This window comes from Poecilia reticulata, chromosome 5 (genome assembly GCF_904066995.2).
Source record: "Poecilia reticulata chromosome 5, P_reticulata-male-v2, whole genome shotgun sequence".
Classification (NCBI taxonomy): Eukaryota; Metazoa; Chordata; class Actinopteri; order Cyprinodontiformes; family Poeciliidae; genus Poecilia; species Poecilia reticulata.
Genome location: NC_088834.1, coordinates 22929521 through 22949474, shown reverse-complemented (window position 1 = coordinate 22949474; position 19954 = coordinate 22929521). Strand labels below are relative to the sequence as shown.

General features: G+C 39.7%; 1 protein-coding gene across 4 annotated transcripts in view; it reads right to left on the bottom strand.

Moving 5' to 3' along the window:
- The window catches only part of plxna1b (plexin A1b), a 213921-nt gene that overhangs the window by 19982 nt on the left and 173985 nt on the right, over window positions 1-19954 (bottom strand). For 2 of the 4 annotated variants that reach the window (XM_008409387.3, XM_008409389.3), the window contains exons 16-21: window positions 16590-16757; window positions 12331-12424; window positions 9223-9453; window positions 6988-7131; window positions 4905-5139; window positions 832-980 (exon numbers count right to left, since the gene is read on the bottom strand). In XM_008409387.3, the coding sequence (XP_008407609.1) occupies window positions 832-980; window positions 4905-5139; window positions 6988-7131; window positions 9223-9453; window positions 12331-12424; window positions 16590-16757 (1021 nt within the window). The remainder of the gene's footprint in view (window positions 1-831; window positions 981-4904; window positions 5140-6987; window positions 7132-9222; window positions 9454-12330; window positions 12425-16589; window positions 16758-19954) is intronic. The other 2 variants (XM_008409388.3, XM_008409390.3) reach the window with 1 other exon arrangement.

The following is a 19954-nucleotide window of genomic DNA, read 5'->3' as shown; positions in this document are numbered from 1 at the left end:
TTGAAACAGTGTGTCACAACAATAGGTTAAAAGCATCTTTGAATTTTAATTGTTTATGTAATCATTAAAGTAATCACCAGTTACAGAGTTTGCCAAGACTTCCTCACTTATTGTCAAGCAATACTTGACAATAAGGGAAAAAGCATAAAGGTTTTAGGCTTTGTCATTTAACACTACGTAAAAGTTAGAATCCAGCAGCTTTGAAAAGTCAAAGTCATGTCACCATGACCCTCACACCTCACCTCAGACTCTGACTTGTGCTAATTCTCAAAGAGGTCAATAAGGTTCAGTGTTCTCTCAGGATATTAATACAAATGTTCTGGACAGTTCCTATTAGCATCTAGTGCAATAAGTGTAAGTTATCATCATGACTCCCAGATAAAAAGATATGTGCTTAAATCTCTATGGCCTCTTTTTATGCTTAAGGCTCTTATTTTGAAGAAAGAAAGGAAGCAGTTCCTGGGTTGTCCTGCATTTTGGGTACTGAACAGAAAACGGCAACAGAGTTACAGACGAGACATAAATGATTTGTAAACGGCCGGAGAACCATCAGTCCTTGTCATCTCTTTCTGTCCACCGATTGGCCCACTCAAAAACCAACCGGAGAGAATCCGAGTCAAAGGCAGAAAGTTCAGACTGAGCTGGAAGAGAGAACTTTTTTTTAAGCAGAATTACATAGGAAGGCACTAGCCAGGCTAATCCACCTCTAATTTACTAATTCCAATTAACTATTTCAAAGCCACAAGGATATAAGTGTCTGCTATATTAACTTGTTAAACAAGGCTTATTTTGTATGTGGGTGTGCATGAGTGCAGAGCGCTCTTTACTGACCCGTACCTCCATCTCCTTGAGTACAGGATGGTCCTCAATTCCAGGAAAGAGGACCCTCATGGCATACGTGCGGTAGTCCAGGAAGGGGATTCCTGCCCCATCCAGCTCCTGGGTGAGCTCGTGGATGTCTGTCTGCAACTCTGCAAAGGCTGCGAAAATAGCGAGGAATATTGCTTAGACATGTCAAATGAGCTCATAAACCGTCCTCAAGAAAAAAAAAGTAATTGCACTTTGAAATCGTTCATGTTTCAAAGACAAAAAAGCTCAAAAGACGAGGCCAGTAGGAAGAAAAAGAGAATCCAAAAGGTGGAAAAGAGGAAAGGCGTTCAGATCTGGGAAGCTGGAGGGGAGTGCAGAGTGTTAGATCCCACACATTACATGCTGCCACCTCACACACTCTTGTTACACACACACACTTGTTCTGCTTTGGCCCACAGCTAAACACACACCCTTGCACCCAGATGATTTATGTGAAAGCATGTCAGTGTTTGTACACATTCTCAGCTCCCGGACAGCGTGTGCTCTGACCCCATTCATTGAACTCGACTCCTTTTAATAGGGGGAAAAAAAATCTCTCAAACGTATCCAAACTTTTGTTAAACTGTCTCTAGTGTGTTTTATATAGAAAACTCCTTGAGGAGAAAATATTGGAACTCTGGCATTAGGACAACTGTGTGTCTGTGTGCCTCATCTGAAATACGGCACACACATTGATACGTAATCCAAACAAATAAACCAAAGCCCAGACTAACAGATGGCTCGTGTCACCCTGTCTTCCCTCCCCATCTCTCTTTCTCCCTCCTCCTATCAATGTGACATCTTTAAAGTCACCTTTCTACCTCTTAATCTTCCTTTCATTCCTCCCTTCAGATTCCCAATGTACTCCACTTCTCTCTCTGCTTTCCACCCACTTCGCTTTGTGGTAAAATACCCGGTCTCTCATGCATGGCCCCTTGAACTTCTTCACATTTTGTCTCTTGACAAAAAACTTCCACATATATATTTTTTTGCTATTTTATACGACATACCAACACCGGGTGGAATATAATGGACCAGCGCACTAATGATCAGTTTGGTGGTGAAATCCTTTTCAGGCAGAGCGTTTTGCAAGGAGAGCATTTTTCTGAGAAGCTGCATTGAGGTTCAGCATAACTCAAGAGGAGCCGCAAAGATTCACAATTCAAATGGGAGAATTTGTCAACGAGAAAACTATTAGTTGTGCACTCCACCAATCTGGCCAAAAAGATTTGGTGCGGTCTTAGTGCGCACACAGCGGAGGATGCTTCCTCGTCGCAGGAGGCTATATCCATTCTGAAGCCAGCGTCTGATCCGTTTAATGACAGACTGGTACTTTTACCTAAGCCAATTAAGTTGACCTCCTTTTCGAAAGCATTTGTACTTTAATTTATTGCCCTGAATATTAAGTTGGGTATATATAATGATATACAAAGTTTCAAATATTTTTTTGTTAAATTTTACTTTGCTTGAATCTGTAGTTTGAACTTTTAATGCGTACTTCATGGTACCTATTTTGATGTTTCTGAAAACATGTTTATAGTATATAAAAAAAATCAAACTGTCAAAAGAACACATCAATGCATCGAATGTTTAGTGCTTACACATTTTGCACGCAAACAACTTTTCTTGACAGTTTTCTTTAAAGATAAAAGTACGAGTCGCAGGTGATCAGCATAGGCAGCTGATGCTAATGCCAGCATAGCAATTTAATTAATTAAATTTGACTTATCTGAGTAAGATTTTCATTTGAAAAAAAGAAAATCTTCACAATTAACTATTTTGTGATGGTTCATCACACAAAATCTCAGAATATAGAATTTTTGGTTGTAAAATAAGAAACAAAAAAAGTTCTTCGTTGTGTTTGCCTCTCCTCGTATCGTTTTTATCTCCAATTTAACCTCTCTCTTTATAAACGCCTCTTCCATTCCGCACATTTTTCACAACCTCCTCTGGGATTTTTTTCCCCTTATCTGGCTCACCGTTTCAATCTTTCACTTTGTCCACGTTCATCCACCTTTCTTCTCGCAGACAGCAGTGACAGCTGGGAAAAGACGGGGTCGGGGAATGTAGACTTACTGTTGGCACAACCCAGCCAATCGCAGCGTGACCCGCTGTGTGAGTGTATACGTGTGTGGGATTGCAGGTAGTTTCTAAAGGGCAGGAAATGAATACAAGACAGGAGAGGTGTGAAGTGGCTACAAAGAAAAAAAAAAAGTGTTGATGTCTTTATCTGAGGGTCTCTGCTTTAAAGGCCATCGAAAATCTCTGTGTATGAAACGCTGAAGCCTCACAACATCACAAGACAATTTAAACACAGTCTTTTAAATTAAGCCTGATGTGTGTATTTAAAAACCAGGCTGGCTGACGAATGTAAAAAAAAAAAATATCAGAATCTGCTACTTAAATCCCACACTAGCAACTTGTCTTGAGGCAGTTTGCTCAGAGGTGGCAGGTGTGTTATGCATCAGCTCACATAACCTCCAGCTGCTTCAGTCCAAGCAAACACTTTTAATGCAGTTTGAGAAGCTCAATCTGATGTTTCAACTTCCTCCAGGCAGTTTTTCAAAAATACGCAGCAGTACTTTCCTGGTCCTATAAATAGATTCTGTTGTCATATCATGTGTATGTCTGCCTTGGTTAGTGGTTTCTCTAGCCGTTCATCAGACGGCACAGCGCAGAAGAATATTTGATGTCTATGACTCAATTAAAGCTCCTATTTGGAGTTAGAAACTCACCATTGGAATATTGTCGGTCTCTGCTGATAGTGTCATTTTTATTACTGGTATCAGTTGATACCAATACTGATCAAGACAAAGATCCAGATTCCATGATCTGAGACTAAAATGTGATGCAGTTAACTTCTGAACCTGTTAGTTCTTTGGGTTGGACAAATTTAATATCATTAATTCAATGTATTCAAAATAAGGGTGAGGTAAAAAATTTTCTTTGTGAGCTTATACAACTGAAATAAACAATGATTTTAAGACTTTTGAAACGTCTATATCAGGGGTGCCAACAAATATCTCTTAATATCCGGGTACTTTATTTACTCTGTATGTAAAGTTTTGTGATTTCTGAAACAGAAACAAGTTGGTATTTCATTTTGCTGAAGACAGGAGGTAATTACAAAAAATAACACGACCCATAAGAGCACAAAAGTAATTCCATAAAAACAGACATTTAGCAGTGTCTCGCAATAAATCTGCTTGATTTTATTAAACTGCAAATGGTGTTTTTCTGGATGTGTCTTTATTTATTCTGATAAGAACATCAGGACAGTTTCCCGAGTTGTACTTGAACAACCAGATAAAAACCAGTGCAGGATAAATTGTATATTTATGATGCAGCTTTATTGAAGTCTCTCAAAACAATGGAACAAATGGAGTGATCTCTTTTAGATATATTGGGATGATCATGTTATCAGTATTCTCCTTTTCCTTCACCCCATCTGCTTCTCTCACTGCTCTGCCAGCAGCCCAGCATCAGCAGCCTCTCCCTGGATCCATGCTGCTTCTTGCCAAATGAATATATGCTAAAGCACTGGTGTGTAAGTTTCATTCGATCCCTCCCTGGGCTTCAGCTGTTGCCAAGCCACTCCTTCCCTACAACCCCTTACTGTCCCACCTCCATGCCCCGTCTCTTTCTATCCCCCCCTCCCAACACTTCTTGGTGTAGATGATGGTGAGGCCAGCCAGGCTGCTCCCTCATGGGGAGGAGAGACAACATCTGGTGGCTGGCTCAGATCAAAGTGCTCCTCTGGAAATGCACCAACACCCACGCAAACATGCGCACACGCACACGCACACACACACACACACACTGCTGCGACCGAACAGCAGGGGAGTGTTGGCATCGACTTGGAGAGCAAAGCAGGAGACCAAGGGAGAAAGAGCAGACAAACAACTTGATGGGACTGTTAATAGTATGTTGTGCAGCTTTGATGGGAAGTTCGAAGGATGGAGCACGGTAGAGGAACAACAGCATCAACAGCGTTGTTGGGTTTGTTGAGAACTGAGTAAGTTGGCTTAGGGAAGCACCTCTTACCCACCACTCACCTTCTTTGCACTCCAGGGCGACCCTAGACTCTAGATTATCCATCTGCAGCTGCAGCCGTTTCAGGGTGCGGTCGGCATCCCGGGACTTCCTCTTGTAAGCGATCAGAACCGCAATGATGACAAACAGAAGCAGGCCGCCGCCTATCCCGATGCCAATGATGGCAGGCAGTGTGAGCAGACTGTCGGAGTAGATCTGCAGCGTCCCAGGTGAAGCCTCGAAGCCTCCGACACGGACCTGGCAACGACATTAAGGCAATGAAATTTTGGAAGTTTGTGAAAGACTGAAAAAAGGGGGAGATGGAATAATAATAGTGTCTTGTATTCAGCGACATGAGAAACCTCTAAAAAATGTAAAAAAATAAATAAAAAAAAATAAAAAAAAAATGCCATTGGCATTTTTATTGCTCTGTAAACTGCAACATTTAAGATCACATGGACTCAGGATGAAAGCAACTTATTCAACAGGCAACACCTGCACAAGGAATGCGAATCCAACAAAATAAAAAAATAAAAAGACACATAAGGCTGCAAAACAAAAATTAAAGCACCAAGTTTCCTATACATTTTCATGACCAAACTACAGACTGTTCCAAACTCAAAACAGCAAAGTTCTCATCTATCTTTGGACAATTTTTAAAGTTAAAAACACAAATGTTAACCTTGACAAGGTCTCAAGGTCATGCTTTAATTAGAAACTTTGTGTAAAAAAAAACAAAAAACAGTTAGGAAGTCAGGATAGAAGAACATATGCAGTGATGGAATCAAGAAAAAAAATCAAGGTGAAATAAGGAGCAAAAAATAAAGCATATAAATGAGTAATGAAGACAGAAGAAGAAGAAAAAGAATAGGAAAGGAATGAAAAGGCAGGAAGAAAAAACACAAATGTAAAGCAGCATTTAGAAAAGAAGCAAAGTGAGACAGGAATATGAAGGAAGAAAGGAGTCTTTTTCCTTCCTTCCTTTAAAATTCAAACAAAGATGGAAGGAACAGAAAAAGAAGGAAAAAAGAACAAAAAAATAAATAAAAGGAGGAAGGGAGAAAGGAAGAGTGTAGAGTAAAAAGGAAGTAAGAAAGTATGGATAGATGGATACGGCACTGAGACAACATAATCTGAAATAAAGATAGTGCAGAAGTTCAAATAATGTTCCATCCTGGAAAATGTGTCTCTAGGAAAGTATTCCAGATTTATTTTATTTTTTCCAGGCAGGAAAACCTTAAAGCATCTAACATGGAAAACAAAGCTGTGCCGGGTCAAGCTAAAAACAGACGTAAACTCCACAGGAATATTTTCATTTCAGCCAGAAGAGGAAATATCTGCACTCTAGACATTTTGGACCATACCTCAAACAGCTGTAAACGGCAAACATAAAATGAAATAAATCCTGAGAAACACTCCCTCCAAAACATGTTCTGTTCACCCCCAACTCCATACCCCCCTTTAACAGGCTTACGTCTATGAAATAGGAAATGAAGGAGGGTAAAAATAGACACAAGACCTCTCATGCCCGCTAGCCATTTTTTGGTTTCCACTGAATACCAACACTCTGCAAATGCCAGGGAGGATGCCAGCCAAACCAGACTGATCAAAAGCCTCTAAGACACAAATACAGTCACAAGCACTGCCAACATTACGGGAGAGGGGATGTGTGTGTTCGTGCGCTCGCAGCCATCTGAATAGGATAAAATGTAGAGTAATTGGAGGTATTTGGGTCGAATAGATGGGGGAGAAGAGAATGAGATGAATGAATGAAAAGGCAGGAAGTGGATTGACGTATCAGGGGAGGATGAATTGAGAAAATATTGAGCAGAGGATGTCGGATAAAAGTGACAAAAAGAAACGTGAATGCTCCGTCAGTTAAACCAAACTCATAATGGTGGAAAAGGAAATATCAGCTGCTAATCAGGAGGGAAGTATATGTCAGGATGGGATAAAGCTTGTTTTCCAGTTGCATATATAAAATCTGCTGCTCACTCTGCTTCGGTCAAATAAGGTCAAAATAAGAAAAAAAGGAAAATCTAATTAATTTTAAAAGCTTATTTACTGTAACTTTAGTTCAGTAAGGAAAACCAAAAGTTTACTTACTGTGACTTTATGCTCTCCCGTCAGATTAGGTGATTCACACAGCAGCTGACTCTCGGACACGGTGAGGACGCAGGGCATTTCTCCGATCAGCACCGTGTAGTTCAGCTTAGAGTTTCCTGGGGCTGCAGGAATTAGGTTACGACCCTGGAAACAGACACACAGGTAGCTCATCAGCTCAGATAGCGGGGGTAACAGCATTCATAAACAGGTTCTCTGCAATTTTTAGCATGTTGAAATTAGGACATTTTTGAGAGCTTTTAGGACTATATGAATTATTAAATAGTGCTGAGAATTTTAAAAAAGCTGACTTTACTTTAAAAGTTGCCTCGAGTTAATCTGCACTGTTGGGTTTAGATCTTCCAGGTTCGCTATGTGATTTACGTCAGATGAGCTTGCTGAACAACCAAACACTTATGCTATAATCATAAAAGTAGTTTTTGTACTTTTGACAATATGTGTTGGTGCCAAGTTCTGACTCTGGATGAAGTCAACACCTAGTGAATCCTTTCCAAACTCTTGAATGGACTTTTCTTCACGCTGCTCTCAAGAGCAAGTTACATTTTGCTTCCACTAAACTTTTACTCCCGGACACAATGCTCTGTGAACAACCAATCTCTGTAGAAATACCTACGCCCCCTTGTGGAGGGTGTCAGAGATTGTAGTTTCCCCAACTGACCATGGGGACTACATGGTCACTGGAGCCAGAATATTTTCCTATTAAACATATTTTTTATAGGTTTTACACAATATTCACCTTTAATGAGAGAGAAATTAGTGTTTCGATCAGTCATAAACTGTAATCACCTACATTAACAGAAATAAATAAATGCTTTAAATACATTATTACATATGATAATTATAGGGGATAGAGGAATCCAATCAGCTATTGCATTTAAAGAACTGTTGGTGAAATTTACTTAAGGCAGATTGCTTTCTTTCCACCTTAAGTCATTTTTTCTTCATATATACAATTATTTTGTTTTGCAGAGAGAGAGAGAGAGAGAGAGAGAGAGAGAGAGAGAGAGAGAGAGAGAGAGAGAGAGAGAGAGAGAGAGAGAGAGAGAGAGAGAGAGATCATCCCCCTTCTTCCAAAAGACAAACAAACAAAAAAATACCCACAGAAGCTTTCCCAGAAAATATTTACTGGATTAAATTTTTGGTACATTTCTGAAAGTTCTTACCACAATCAAAATTTGTCACCATGGTATAATATTTAAATATGTATAGGAGAGCGTTTCTAGTCTTCATTTCCTAAACCCCTCCCTGATTTGAAGGAAAAAGAGGCTTTGGTTTCCCATGAAATTGCATGATAATTTCCCTCTCGCTCCTGAAAGGCTTTGAAGTTCAGGGGTGAGGAAGTGGGGTGGTGGGGTTGGGGGGTGTCATTAGACAGAGTGGGTGGGTGGGACAAATGCACACAGTATACAAACGCACGCTGCCTCTGCGGTTCATTGTAAACACGGCTGTGAAGTCTGTCTTCAGCTGTTCCTAGATAAAAATCTGAGCAGGTGCCTTAGCAACACATGGACCCACTTTAAAAACATGACTCGCTTTGCACCTGATTTGAAAGGAACGGTTTAAACATATTTTTTTCCCCTTAAAGGTCTTCAACCCCCACTGGAGAAAAAGCAGGTGGAGAAATATCCTTCAAGGTTGAGCCACGTTTAAAAATGAGCCGTGCTGAAAGACAGATGGCAAAAAGCAAATGATTTCAAACAATCATCAGCAGCTTATTAGCCGAATTGAAGAAATAGTTAATCTTTTTTTTCAGCCCATTTGCGAGATTAATTGTTGAACACTTGACGTGTACACACATTATAGGAATCCTGCAATCTACTAATGCAGCCCTTCCTGTGCATCGACTTAGTGCTAGCACTCAGCTAACCTTCTTTTGTCCTGAACTCCTGGTGTGTGGAGACATTTCTGCCTCAGCTTCAGAGAGCAACCTTCAATATAAAATAGCTTTCATGTAAAACCACAACAAACTCAGCCCATACATTCACATTCCTCTCACACATTCCAGGTAAACAGTGAAAGCCAACATAAAACGGGGAAAGATGAGGCATGAAGGGATAAAGGAGGGAAAAAAACGCACAGACGCGTTGACTGGGAAGGAACACAGAGAGGAAAAATGGAGGAAAAAATTAAACACATCATTTAGCAGGAGAATAAAAAAAAAAGTTTGACAGAGAGAAGGCCATAACAGATAAGTGCCATGAACACAAAGCAACTTACCTTGAGTATGAGTGGTGAGCTGGGCTTCAGCTCCATCTTGGGACCGAGGGATTCAAACTCTGGGTCTGGGTAGTAGCTGAAAGTCTCGTTTATCACCAGCACGGAGCGAACGCCGTCCATGACGAATCCAATCTCGTCGGGACTGGTGCCCATCTCAGAGAAGCTCTTGCCAGATTTGGCCACAGAGGGCGCCAGACAAACCATGACCGTGTTGTTGAGAACGGTGCAGTTCTAAAATACAGGGAGAAATGGCAAAGCAATAAAGATATGTCTTGAGCAGGCACTAGCCATTTCACGTCACCATGTCATTCTTTTTAAATTGTAGTTATTTCTAACATGTTATGGGTCACAGAGAATTACATTTTTCATTATAATGATTATTATTATAAAATAATGCTAAGGAACACATTTCAACTGTTTTAAATAATTGTGAACATTTAAATCTAAAAACCTTCCCTCAGATAGACTGTCTTATCTGTATGATAAATGAGAGTTACAAGGGTCTAGATGCAAAAAAAGCGATGAGGTAATAATTTTGTATTGTTGAATGGATGTGAATTTATTTTTAGCTTCCGTCAGAAAACTTTAAGCCAAAATAATGAATGGGCTGACAAAAGAATAGTGTTGGAATATTAAAAATCAACAAAAGTGAGCATAATCTACATATAAAAGAAAGAAATCCTTTTTTTAAATTTTTAATTCATATTCAGCTCTCTTGTCTTTACCTATTCAGACTCAGCATATAATAACGCAAAATAAATCCAGACCTTTCAAGATAAAGTAGAAACCCTACTTCCTACTTTGAGGCAGTTTCACTGGAGTAGGGAATAAAAAGGTTAACTCAAGCATGAGCTCTGTTATAAGGGCTTAAACAGGGTTATGTGATGCAACTGATTAAATGTGTCTGTAACGACATAATGAGGAAAAGGCGGCCTAATAACATCAGTGCTGTAATCAGTGTTGATATCATCTGGATATACCCTGTGGGTTTCGACACTTAGAACAAATTAGCCTCCCTAATGACGGAGGGAAACTGAAGTGGTCAGCTCATGGCTGCTAACGGCAACACAGGATGGCAGAAGTGACCTTTGGATAGATTCACCTCCGCTGTTAAAACGCCTCGAAAAAGTTTTCAAACCCCTTGAAAATTTTGAGAGCTGTCTGTATCTTAATTCCGATTACTCACAGGTGGACTCTATGATCTAATTTGGATACTTCTGAAAGCAAATTGGATTTTATTTAAGGGTAGCAAACTACAGGGGGTCAAAGGTATGAAAACGTCTGCCAGGCACCACATATTGAAACATCTGTGTGTTTGTACAAACACCTAGGATCAATGGTGTTTATAGGTCAATAAAAACACCTCTCTGCAGTTATGTAGGGGGGACAAAAGGAAAGTGTGGGATATATATATATATATATATATATATATATATATATATATATTTTTTTTTTTTACCTTTAGCTCAAAGTGAGAGAGAGAGAGAAAAAAAGGTTAGTTGAGCCCCGTGGTGAAGGGTGAGGAGAGGGGGGTTTACAAGAGCAGCTTTATTGCTAGTTGACATTTCAAAGGTTAAACTGCTAAAAGGAAATTCAACATCAAAAACAAACAGAAAATGGGCAGCTTGACCGACAGGTCAAGACTATGAGTGTGTGTATAGCGAGTAAGTATAATCTAACAGTTAGATTGTCCAAAGAATGGGAGAGATGAAGGCTGAATCCCGTTTCCTAGGGTTACCCACAGTCCTCCCCCTCCATGTTGGCACTTAATCAGGTTGGGGCTAAAATATTCCATTGAGGAATGAGAATCTCTTTGAAGAAGCTGATAAAATATCAGTTCAATTCCTTAAAAAAAAAAAAGTACAATAATTGTAAATTAATGTTAAATACAGTAATTTTGTTGCTCACTGAGGATGAACTAAACTAAAGTTTTATAGAAAATTTGTTATATAGTTTAGAAAACTTTTGCTGTGGTTACTGCATATTTTAAGGAGAAACATACTTTTTTCCCCTTTTTGCTTCACATATTAATCAGAAGTCAAAATTACACTGCTCAATGACATGGCAGAAGTACATTTAGGCATCTAGACATGGTGACTTGCAGAAGTTCACACCGAACATCAAAATGGAGAAAAAAAAAGTCAATTTAAAGGATTTGGAATGGCTGTCTAGAGTATAAAACAAACATCTGATATCCTGTGAAAAAAAAAAACGGTATCCAGAATCTAGATAATAACTCGCATACACTTGTTACATTCAAGGTATGTGGAAAACTATGTCAGAGCCACATCAAGTCCAACCTTGAACTGACAGGCTACAACAGCAGAGGACCACATCAAATGAAACTCCTGTCAGCCAAGAACAGGAAGCTGAGGCTAGAATTTACTCATCCTTATCAACACTGGAAGTTCAAACACTAGAAAGAAGATGTCTGAGAAGACTTGATTTCTGCAGCATTGTTGAAACAGGAGGGCTCAGAAGTTGCCATAGACAACATGAAAGTGTGGATTTATCATTCTTTGTTTAAAATGTTCAGGCTGCTGGCGGTGCTGGTATAATCAAATGGGGGGTGAGGGGAATACTATTTTGGGAGACTTTAGGCTCCTACTGAGCAACGTTTAACCATCACACCACACGTACCGCTGCCAGCATGTCCAACCACTATGACCACATCTTAGTAGGTGTTGCACCATGTCATACAGCTCAGACCAACTCAAACTGGTTTCTTGAACAAAGCACTCCTATGCCCTCAAATCAGCAAATCTCAAACCAGTACAGCAACTTTGAGATGTGTTGAATGAGGAGAATAACATCAACCCAGTTCAACAAAGTGTACTTAATAAGATAGCTGGTGATATTAAACCACATGCATAGATATGTTAAAAGATGATTTTATTTTGATGTTGCAATAATTTAAATTCAGATACATGGTTTTTTTTTAAGTTAATATCAAAAATGATATTAAGACAGTTATTGTGCTGTTAAAAATGTGTAATTTTCTTCTCTCACTTACCAAGTTCAATCAGTAGCTGTTCTTGTACTGTTAATAATAATAATAATAATAATAATAATTAAGAAAAGAGTTCAGGTTCAGACACTGAAACTCACATTTTCTGACTGTCCCGCTCCGTACTTGGCTCTCATTTTGGGCTCTTTGATGGTGGCCAAGTTGGTCCCAGTTATGGTCAGCATTGTGCCTCCGCTATAAGAAATACATATGGAGAAAAACAAAAAAACAGCTTATTAAAAGCAAAAAAAAACAACTGAAAATGACAATTATGCAACAGCAAAAGAAAAGCACGATTTTTATAAGCTCTTATGCTTCCCACTGTGTTTTCATGCTGCTTTTATGCAGAGATAAAAGTGACTAAATCTGTTCTCTGTGGGATTCAGCAGGACCCTTCAGATGGCAATTCACCAATAATGTGCAGCCTTTCACCTGCTTATTCAGGGAAACCATTTTTGCTGTAATGAGTGTGATGCCACAACCGTCATCTGAATGTTAAAAGCTTGTTTAAACCCAAATGTAGGCCGGGGTGAAAACGAGGTGAATACGTAGTTATATCAGACCGCAGAAGCCTCTGGCCTCTATTCACTACATCTCAGCAGTCAGAGGACATACAAGACGTGTAATATCGCTGCATTCTGGTATTTTTAATAGGAAATGCACATAAGCTCAGGTGTCAAGACACACAGTTTTGACCTTTCTGGGAATATATGATGATGACCGGCGGGGACATGGGATAATGTGGGCGAGACGCCCGTATCGCCACACGGCCTTGTCAACAGCCTCTGCTGGCCCACAAGGCTGAACTTTATCTGACGCGAGGCTTCCTGACAGATTCTGTTTAAGTTAGCTCACAACTTATCCAAGTCCAGAGCTAACGTGAATCACCGCCGGCATAAAAATGATGCACTGGCTGAAGACGCTTTGGCTCAAACAATTCCCGAACAAGGCAAAGTACCGTCGTTAAAAAAAAAAACAACAAAAAAGATGTTCTGTATCTCAGCTTATATTGTGTGAAAGAAGGTTGTTGACCCTTTCACTGATCACGTTTGTCTGTTCTCAGCAGCGCTACATAAAGACCCTTAGACCATATAGCTTAGCATTGTAAGATAAAGACATACAACAAGCCTATTCTCAATTTCCAAGTCGGCTGTGTTGAGTTTGGGCCAAACAAAGCTGTTATTAGGGGGGAGGTGATTTAAACTGCACAGCTTTTAGTAAAATTGGCCTTGAAATGGACCGAGACCAAGCAGGACGGGGAACGTCACCTGAGCCAAGAAAAGGCTGAGAGGCTTCCAGGAGGCCACATGGTGTGGTTTCTGGGGTAGGAAGGGAACACATGAGAACGCTTCACATGTGGTTTATGTGCTTTGTTGGTGGAAGAATACAAACCACAGCTGGAGAACAGCGAGGTAAACACACATGTATCAATATAGCAAAACTCTGACAGGCAACACTTGTCAAAATTCTATACTTCCTTTAAAGTTTGTTTCACTAAGAATCGATGACAGATTTTTCAAAAGGGGTCAGGCTTTCAAATACCTGGAAAATACCTGTGTCAAATGCCAGACGCTTTCAGAATGTGTAGGGTTACTTTAAAGTTGTAGTAGGACTGTTAAACAAAACCAAGTTCCTCTGCTTTCTCTCTGTGGTTCCACAGCCAGCTGCAGAAATACATCAAAGTCATCAGGTGGAGGGCTTAGCGGTGTAAATCACCCTGGTGTACCCGCTGTTCACAGCCTCCCACCCCCACACACTGAAACCTGTCATGAATGCACAGGCCACAGATGAAGATAGATAAACAGTTTTCCAGTAAGGTTGGGTTGTTTCTCTGGTATTTCCACAGCTGCAGCCAACCAGCAATCTTAAGCTTGTGTGCGCTTTGCCGAGGAGGGTTTTAGCGCATGATTGACAGCCCCAAGTCCCTCCTCCTGGCTCTGATTGGTTATTTCTGACCTCTATTGGATTGTTTCTGCAAATGGCAAAAGGAGCACCGGGAGGAGATTTTTATTTTTTTTCCACAGATTATATGACTCTTATAACTCACTGTAAAGACATAGTGACAGTTTTAACAGATATGTGAGTAACATGCTTTTATAAATGTTACAAACCGCAGCTTTATGCAATTTTTAGTAAGACACCATTATGATGTATAATGACTACAGAGCCATGTGTCATTGCTTTCAGTTGAAGGATGCTTTTTCCTGAAGAAGAAAAAAAAAAGCCAGTGCATCTCCCTAGAAATACACAGCGGCCAAAGGAGAAGTCGTGACAAAATCAGTATTCTGAAAAAAAAAGTAAAAAAAAATAAAACGACAAACTCAAATCAAGCACTGAGGTCATTTCCCTCAAGGTTGTAGATTTTGCTTTATTCTTCTTTCTAACTCTCACCCCTCATTTCCCTCCTTTTAAGATTCCTCATCCTTTCACACCCATTTCTTGTGATGTGAGAGTTTGTTTCCCTGCAGAGTTTTTAAATGCTTTTATTTTCACCTCAGCCCCCTGTGACAACGCAGACGATGAGTGCTACACTTGACACGATGTTAGAAGTGGGAAAAATGGGACTTGGTACAGCAGTCAGGGTGGAGTTAAATACTAAAGTGCCTTGCAAAAGGATTGGAATTAATTGAATTTGTTCACAGACTTAAAATTACTTAAAAAAGCAACAAAACAAAAAAAACTGCCGTATGCATTTGAAGTCGGAGATTTGTTAGAGATCCAGGAACACATCAGACAGGTCATTTAGAGTATGGTTAGTTCATAAAACAAAACACCGAGCTTTGAACATCTCACACCGTTTAATCCAACCCCTGAAAATGGAAGAAGCGTAGCACAACTGCAAACCTACTAAGACATTGAAAATGACAAGATGAACGTTAACCAGAAAAGCAGCCAAGAGGCCTGTGGTAACTCTGGAGGTGCTGCAGAGATCCACAGCTCAGGTGTGACAATATGTTGACAAGAGGTTAGCCCTGTTAAAGAAAAATCATTTCATAAGAAAGTCTCACTTGCGTTTTGCCACAAGCCACCTAAGTTACAAAGTAAATGCACAAAAAATGTGCTCCAGTCAGATGAAAACCAAAATGAATCTTTTTAGCCTACATTCCAAATAATCTACATAGCAGAAAACCAACATCACACTAACACACCATGCAAATGGTATCCATACTAGACAGCATCATGTGCCTGTATGCACTTCTTCTGCAGAGGCAGTAATGCTAGTCACATTTGATGAGAACATTTTGAAACTCGCATATCCCTTTCCACCAAAGTTACAATTCTTCACTACTTCCTGATGGTTTGTCTATTATATAAAATCCCAATAAAATAAATTGAAGTGTTTTGATACAACTAAATAAAATGGGAAAACTTCTAGATACATTAAATTTTTTGAACAGCACCAAATCTGAATTTTATTCAACAAGAAACCAATTAGTTTCTCTCCGAAACCAACATAAACGTTTCTATCTTTTGCTTAGCATTTCTGAATACTTACTTCTGCAATTGCATTTTTGAAAGTCTAGAAGGAATTAAAGAAAATGCAGAACTTCCTGGAACTCCATAGTGCTTTAAAAATAACTAGAGAGTTGAAAGTGTGTTGGTGTCCCTTCAGAACCGAACAGCGGAGGAGTTTCTAGGTCATGCTTGAGAGCCCATTAGGATGTGAAGGCTTCCAGCTTTGGTTTTCTTCCCCTCTTCTCCGTGGCAGCTTGAGTTTGTGGAGGAAATCTTCCTGTGGCTATGCAGGCTGATTTCAATAAGTCAAGAAATATTTACAGATACATCTCTGTTTCAGCTCATCAGTCAGCAGTGCGCTGCTTCAGGAGCCTCTTTTTACCCCTGTTCTGCTCTCGAAGGTTTACCTTTGAAACATAAACAGAATAAATATCACGCTTTAAGAAAGAGAAATGAGGGTGACGATGGAGAGGGAAACTTTGCTTTTCTTTGAGAACCAGACAGGGAATGTGCAGGCAAAATAAAACATTCATCACGCTTCGCGGAGAGTTCGTTGTTTGAGTTAGGACGGCTGCGCTCCTTTAAAAGAAGAGTCTTAACCGGAGGTCTAACCACCTCAAAGGATTAATAATGTATCGAGGCTTTTGTGCGTGTTCTGCAGACGGACACCACATCAAGCGCAATCGGAGATGAAAACACTGTATAGATGTAAATTATAGATAACAAAACATCAAATATCATGCTGATTTATTCAACGTCAGAGCAAGATTCAGCCACACGGAAACCGGAGAGGGTCATTCGGATCGCGGCATTTACTAATGACAATGTCCTCCAAACTGTGGCAAACACTTCATAAGGTTGAATTTCAAGAAGCGTTGCGGAAAGGCTGCGACGGCTGCCGTACCTGGCGATGCTCCAGTCAGGCTCGATCTTGAGGATGGTGGGATCGTCCGTGTAGTTGAACTTGACCTCTGGGTTCCTCAGCTCTGCAGAGTTGATGTCCACCATGACCGGAGTGGGTGTCGGGGACTGCCCTGCCGGCGTCACACACACAATCTCCCTGCTGCTCCGCCTGGATAAGAAGGAATGGGACAAGATGGAGAGAGATGAGATGAAGGTTGAACTTATTGCTCCAAGGACTCAGACTGGGAAAAAAACCCAAAAACATATCTTTAAAATAACTCATAAGTGATTTATGAGACACGATAAAATAGCAGAGGTGCACATACAACTTCTTGCTGGAATTGCTGATCCACAAGGCAAATATCTTTAACTGAGAGCTAAAACCACAATGTGGTGAAGTTCTTAGCCGACTCTTCCCCCCCCCCCCTTCCTGTGCTTCTTCTGGCTAACAGATCTGAAAAAGCTGATGTAGCTGGTCGTCTCCTAGAGTGATGTAATCCTCTCCCTGACGGTCACACAACCAGCTACAGCCAGCTGAGAAACTTCATGCAACGGCTTTGAAACAGTAAGTTTGGGCGTCATTGGCAAAGGTTTTATTCGAGTTTGAATATATGCTTTTAGAATAAAATTCTGCACATCTTTACTCTAAAAGCATTTTGACATTTTCACACATTTTACCACATCATAACCATATACTCCATTTCACTTTATGAGAATTCTTTGGTTATAGACCAACCAAATAGTTAATAGTATTACAGAGGAAAGAAAATGACACACGGCTTATTTATAAAAAAAGGTGCAGCGTCCAAATTAATTAGACCCGTTTCACTAAAACCCGTTAATAAAATCCAGCGTAATCCAGTTCTGGTTGTTCAGACCAAAGCATATTCACATGTTAAAACGACTGAGACAAAAACTACGTCTTACGCCAAATGAGAATCTGTGATAAAGCTTGAAAATATCTCCCCAGCTAGTCTAATAGACCTGGAGTTGTTTTGCAATGAAGACACATTTTTCAGTTTGTATATGTGCAAAGCTAGTAGAGGCACAGTTGAAAACACTTTACTGTGATTGAGGTGAAAAGCAGTCCTAATATTTATTGAATCAGAATGCTGAATGAATGCTGCGCAATTTTAATTTTTGCTTATAAAATTTAGAAAATCATGTCGAACCATCTTTTTCATTCTGCAAATCTGAAATTGTCATAATTATGCACTAATTTGGTCAAATAAAACTTATGGAAGTAACAAGACAAAATATGGAAAAGTTGCGTGAATGCATGTGTGTATAAGTAGGGGTATGAGTACTTTTGTACTAATTGTAAGTGAATTAATAATCTGTTTAAGTCCTTCAGTTTTCTTGCAGATGCTTGTACAATGTCCTGGAGCAAATCTGATCACAGAGGGAGCAAGCCGATCCATACACAACTCTTCCTTCAAGATCCGCTGTGAAAGTAAAACGAAGATGGAGGAGAAGAAGAGGTGTGAAAGCAAATTCCTGGAGCCAGTTCTTGGCAACTTGCAGTTTTCCAGGGCGAGATTTGGGCAGCTGACCAAAAATCTGGGTTATCGGGCGGCTTTGTTGAACATGTTGCTGCTGCCTCCTGGGGGAGGGACCAGTTCCAACAACGACCACGTCCTCAGACCGAGAGGAGACGGAGCAGGAGATGAAATCGAAGGACAATTAAAAAAAAAAAAAAAGGAAATGGAAAAGATTTTCCGCATTCCTCTGGTGCTGTGTTTCCATGACAACCACTTTCACAACGTCGTCAAAGTCGAGAGCGCCTGTGGTGCGGCGAACGTATTTTTTTTGACAAGGTTGCTGCCACACAAAAGAAGCCAAGAGAGGATATGGGAAGAAAAAAAAGAAAGGAGGAGGAAAGAAAACGGGGGTTGCACGGGGAGATAAGAGGATGAGTGACTCGGGGTAAATAGGTTTTGATTAAAGCAAAGGCCCCACTGAATACAAAGACGCATTAAAAAGATAGACTCAACCAGGTCATTACTTTGGCCATAAAGGTTATTGCTGCTCAGTGAATGAAAGGCCAGGACTATTATACTCACCTTTCTGGTGATGTGCTACAGAGCTTTAAATTGGCTTCCACTTTTTCTTTTGATGTGTTTAAAAAATCTTGAAGGATCCAAGCTCATTAATTCAACCCGTCACTTGTTGCATCAGAGAAGGAAGCAACTTTCAAAACACATGTGGAAAAAGAACCGGCTCTAAAAATATACAGTAGGAATCATTTTCTGAGTGATTAATTTTTATTTCTTCTCAAATTCATAACTACATGCTCTTACCGGTTTGCCAAATAAAATAAAATTTGTTAAATATTTTTATTCAGTTATATATGGGTCATATATACCGGTAACTGAATTTACGTCTTGTTGTGTAACCCTGGCACATCTTAGCCAAGCACAAAAATATAAATATGAAACTGATTGCAGACTCTGTGAACTAAATAATCAATCAAAACAACTATTTCTAAAAATATATATATATGAGGACTATGGTTCGGCACAAGCTACATTTGTTACTGCAATCATTCGCAACCACATCATTCCTTTCAAATTATAGTCATATTTCTGACAAAACGAGGGCTTTGCACTTAAGCCTTTCACAACATAGCTGAACAGTGATATCAGTTTCCTCTGAGAACGCTGCACTATCATTCTCAAAATTGCTGTGAATTACAGTCCTGCAGGTCATCATCTTAGGCGCTGCATTCCTCAGACCTGCCGCAAATCACAAACAGTAACCAGAAACTGCTAATACATAATTATGGCCCACTTCAAATAAAGGGAGAGAATGGAAACTGGATTGAATCTAACCAATAGAGATGAAGCAAACACATTAGTTATTGGCTAAGAAGAAACATGAGCAAAAAAACAAATAACTAGCAATTGCTGATCAGAATTTTGTGGTCACTATCTGACAGCAGTTTTTATTTAGCTTTTTTGGTAAAACGATTGATTTGCAGGTATCAATCTCAGCCAATTTTGATTTCTCTGTGATCCATAAGAGAGAATGTCATGTGAGCTATTACCACAGTTAGTGCAGCTAAGAGCTACAATTATTAAAACAGCAGAGTGCATGTGTATTCCTGAGAGAATGCAAGTCCTTTAATTAAGATTTCCAAAAGACCGCCAGCATTTCCAAATCCATCATGTGTGATGACAGAGAGGGATAGAAAGCTTAAAAAAAAGAAACAGCAACTTTGCTATTAAACATTCAAAATTTCTGTTGTCTGCTTAAGATTTTGCTCTCACTGGCAGCCAGAATGAACAGCAGACACATTGTAGTTAAATAGATTATAATTTTAAAAATAGGTTCTTACATCTTTGTGGTTCCTCAGATGTCATTTTA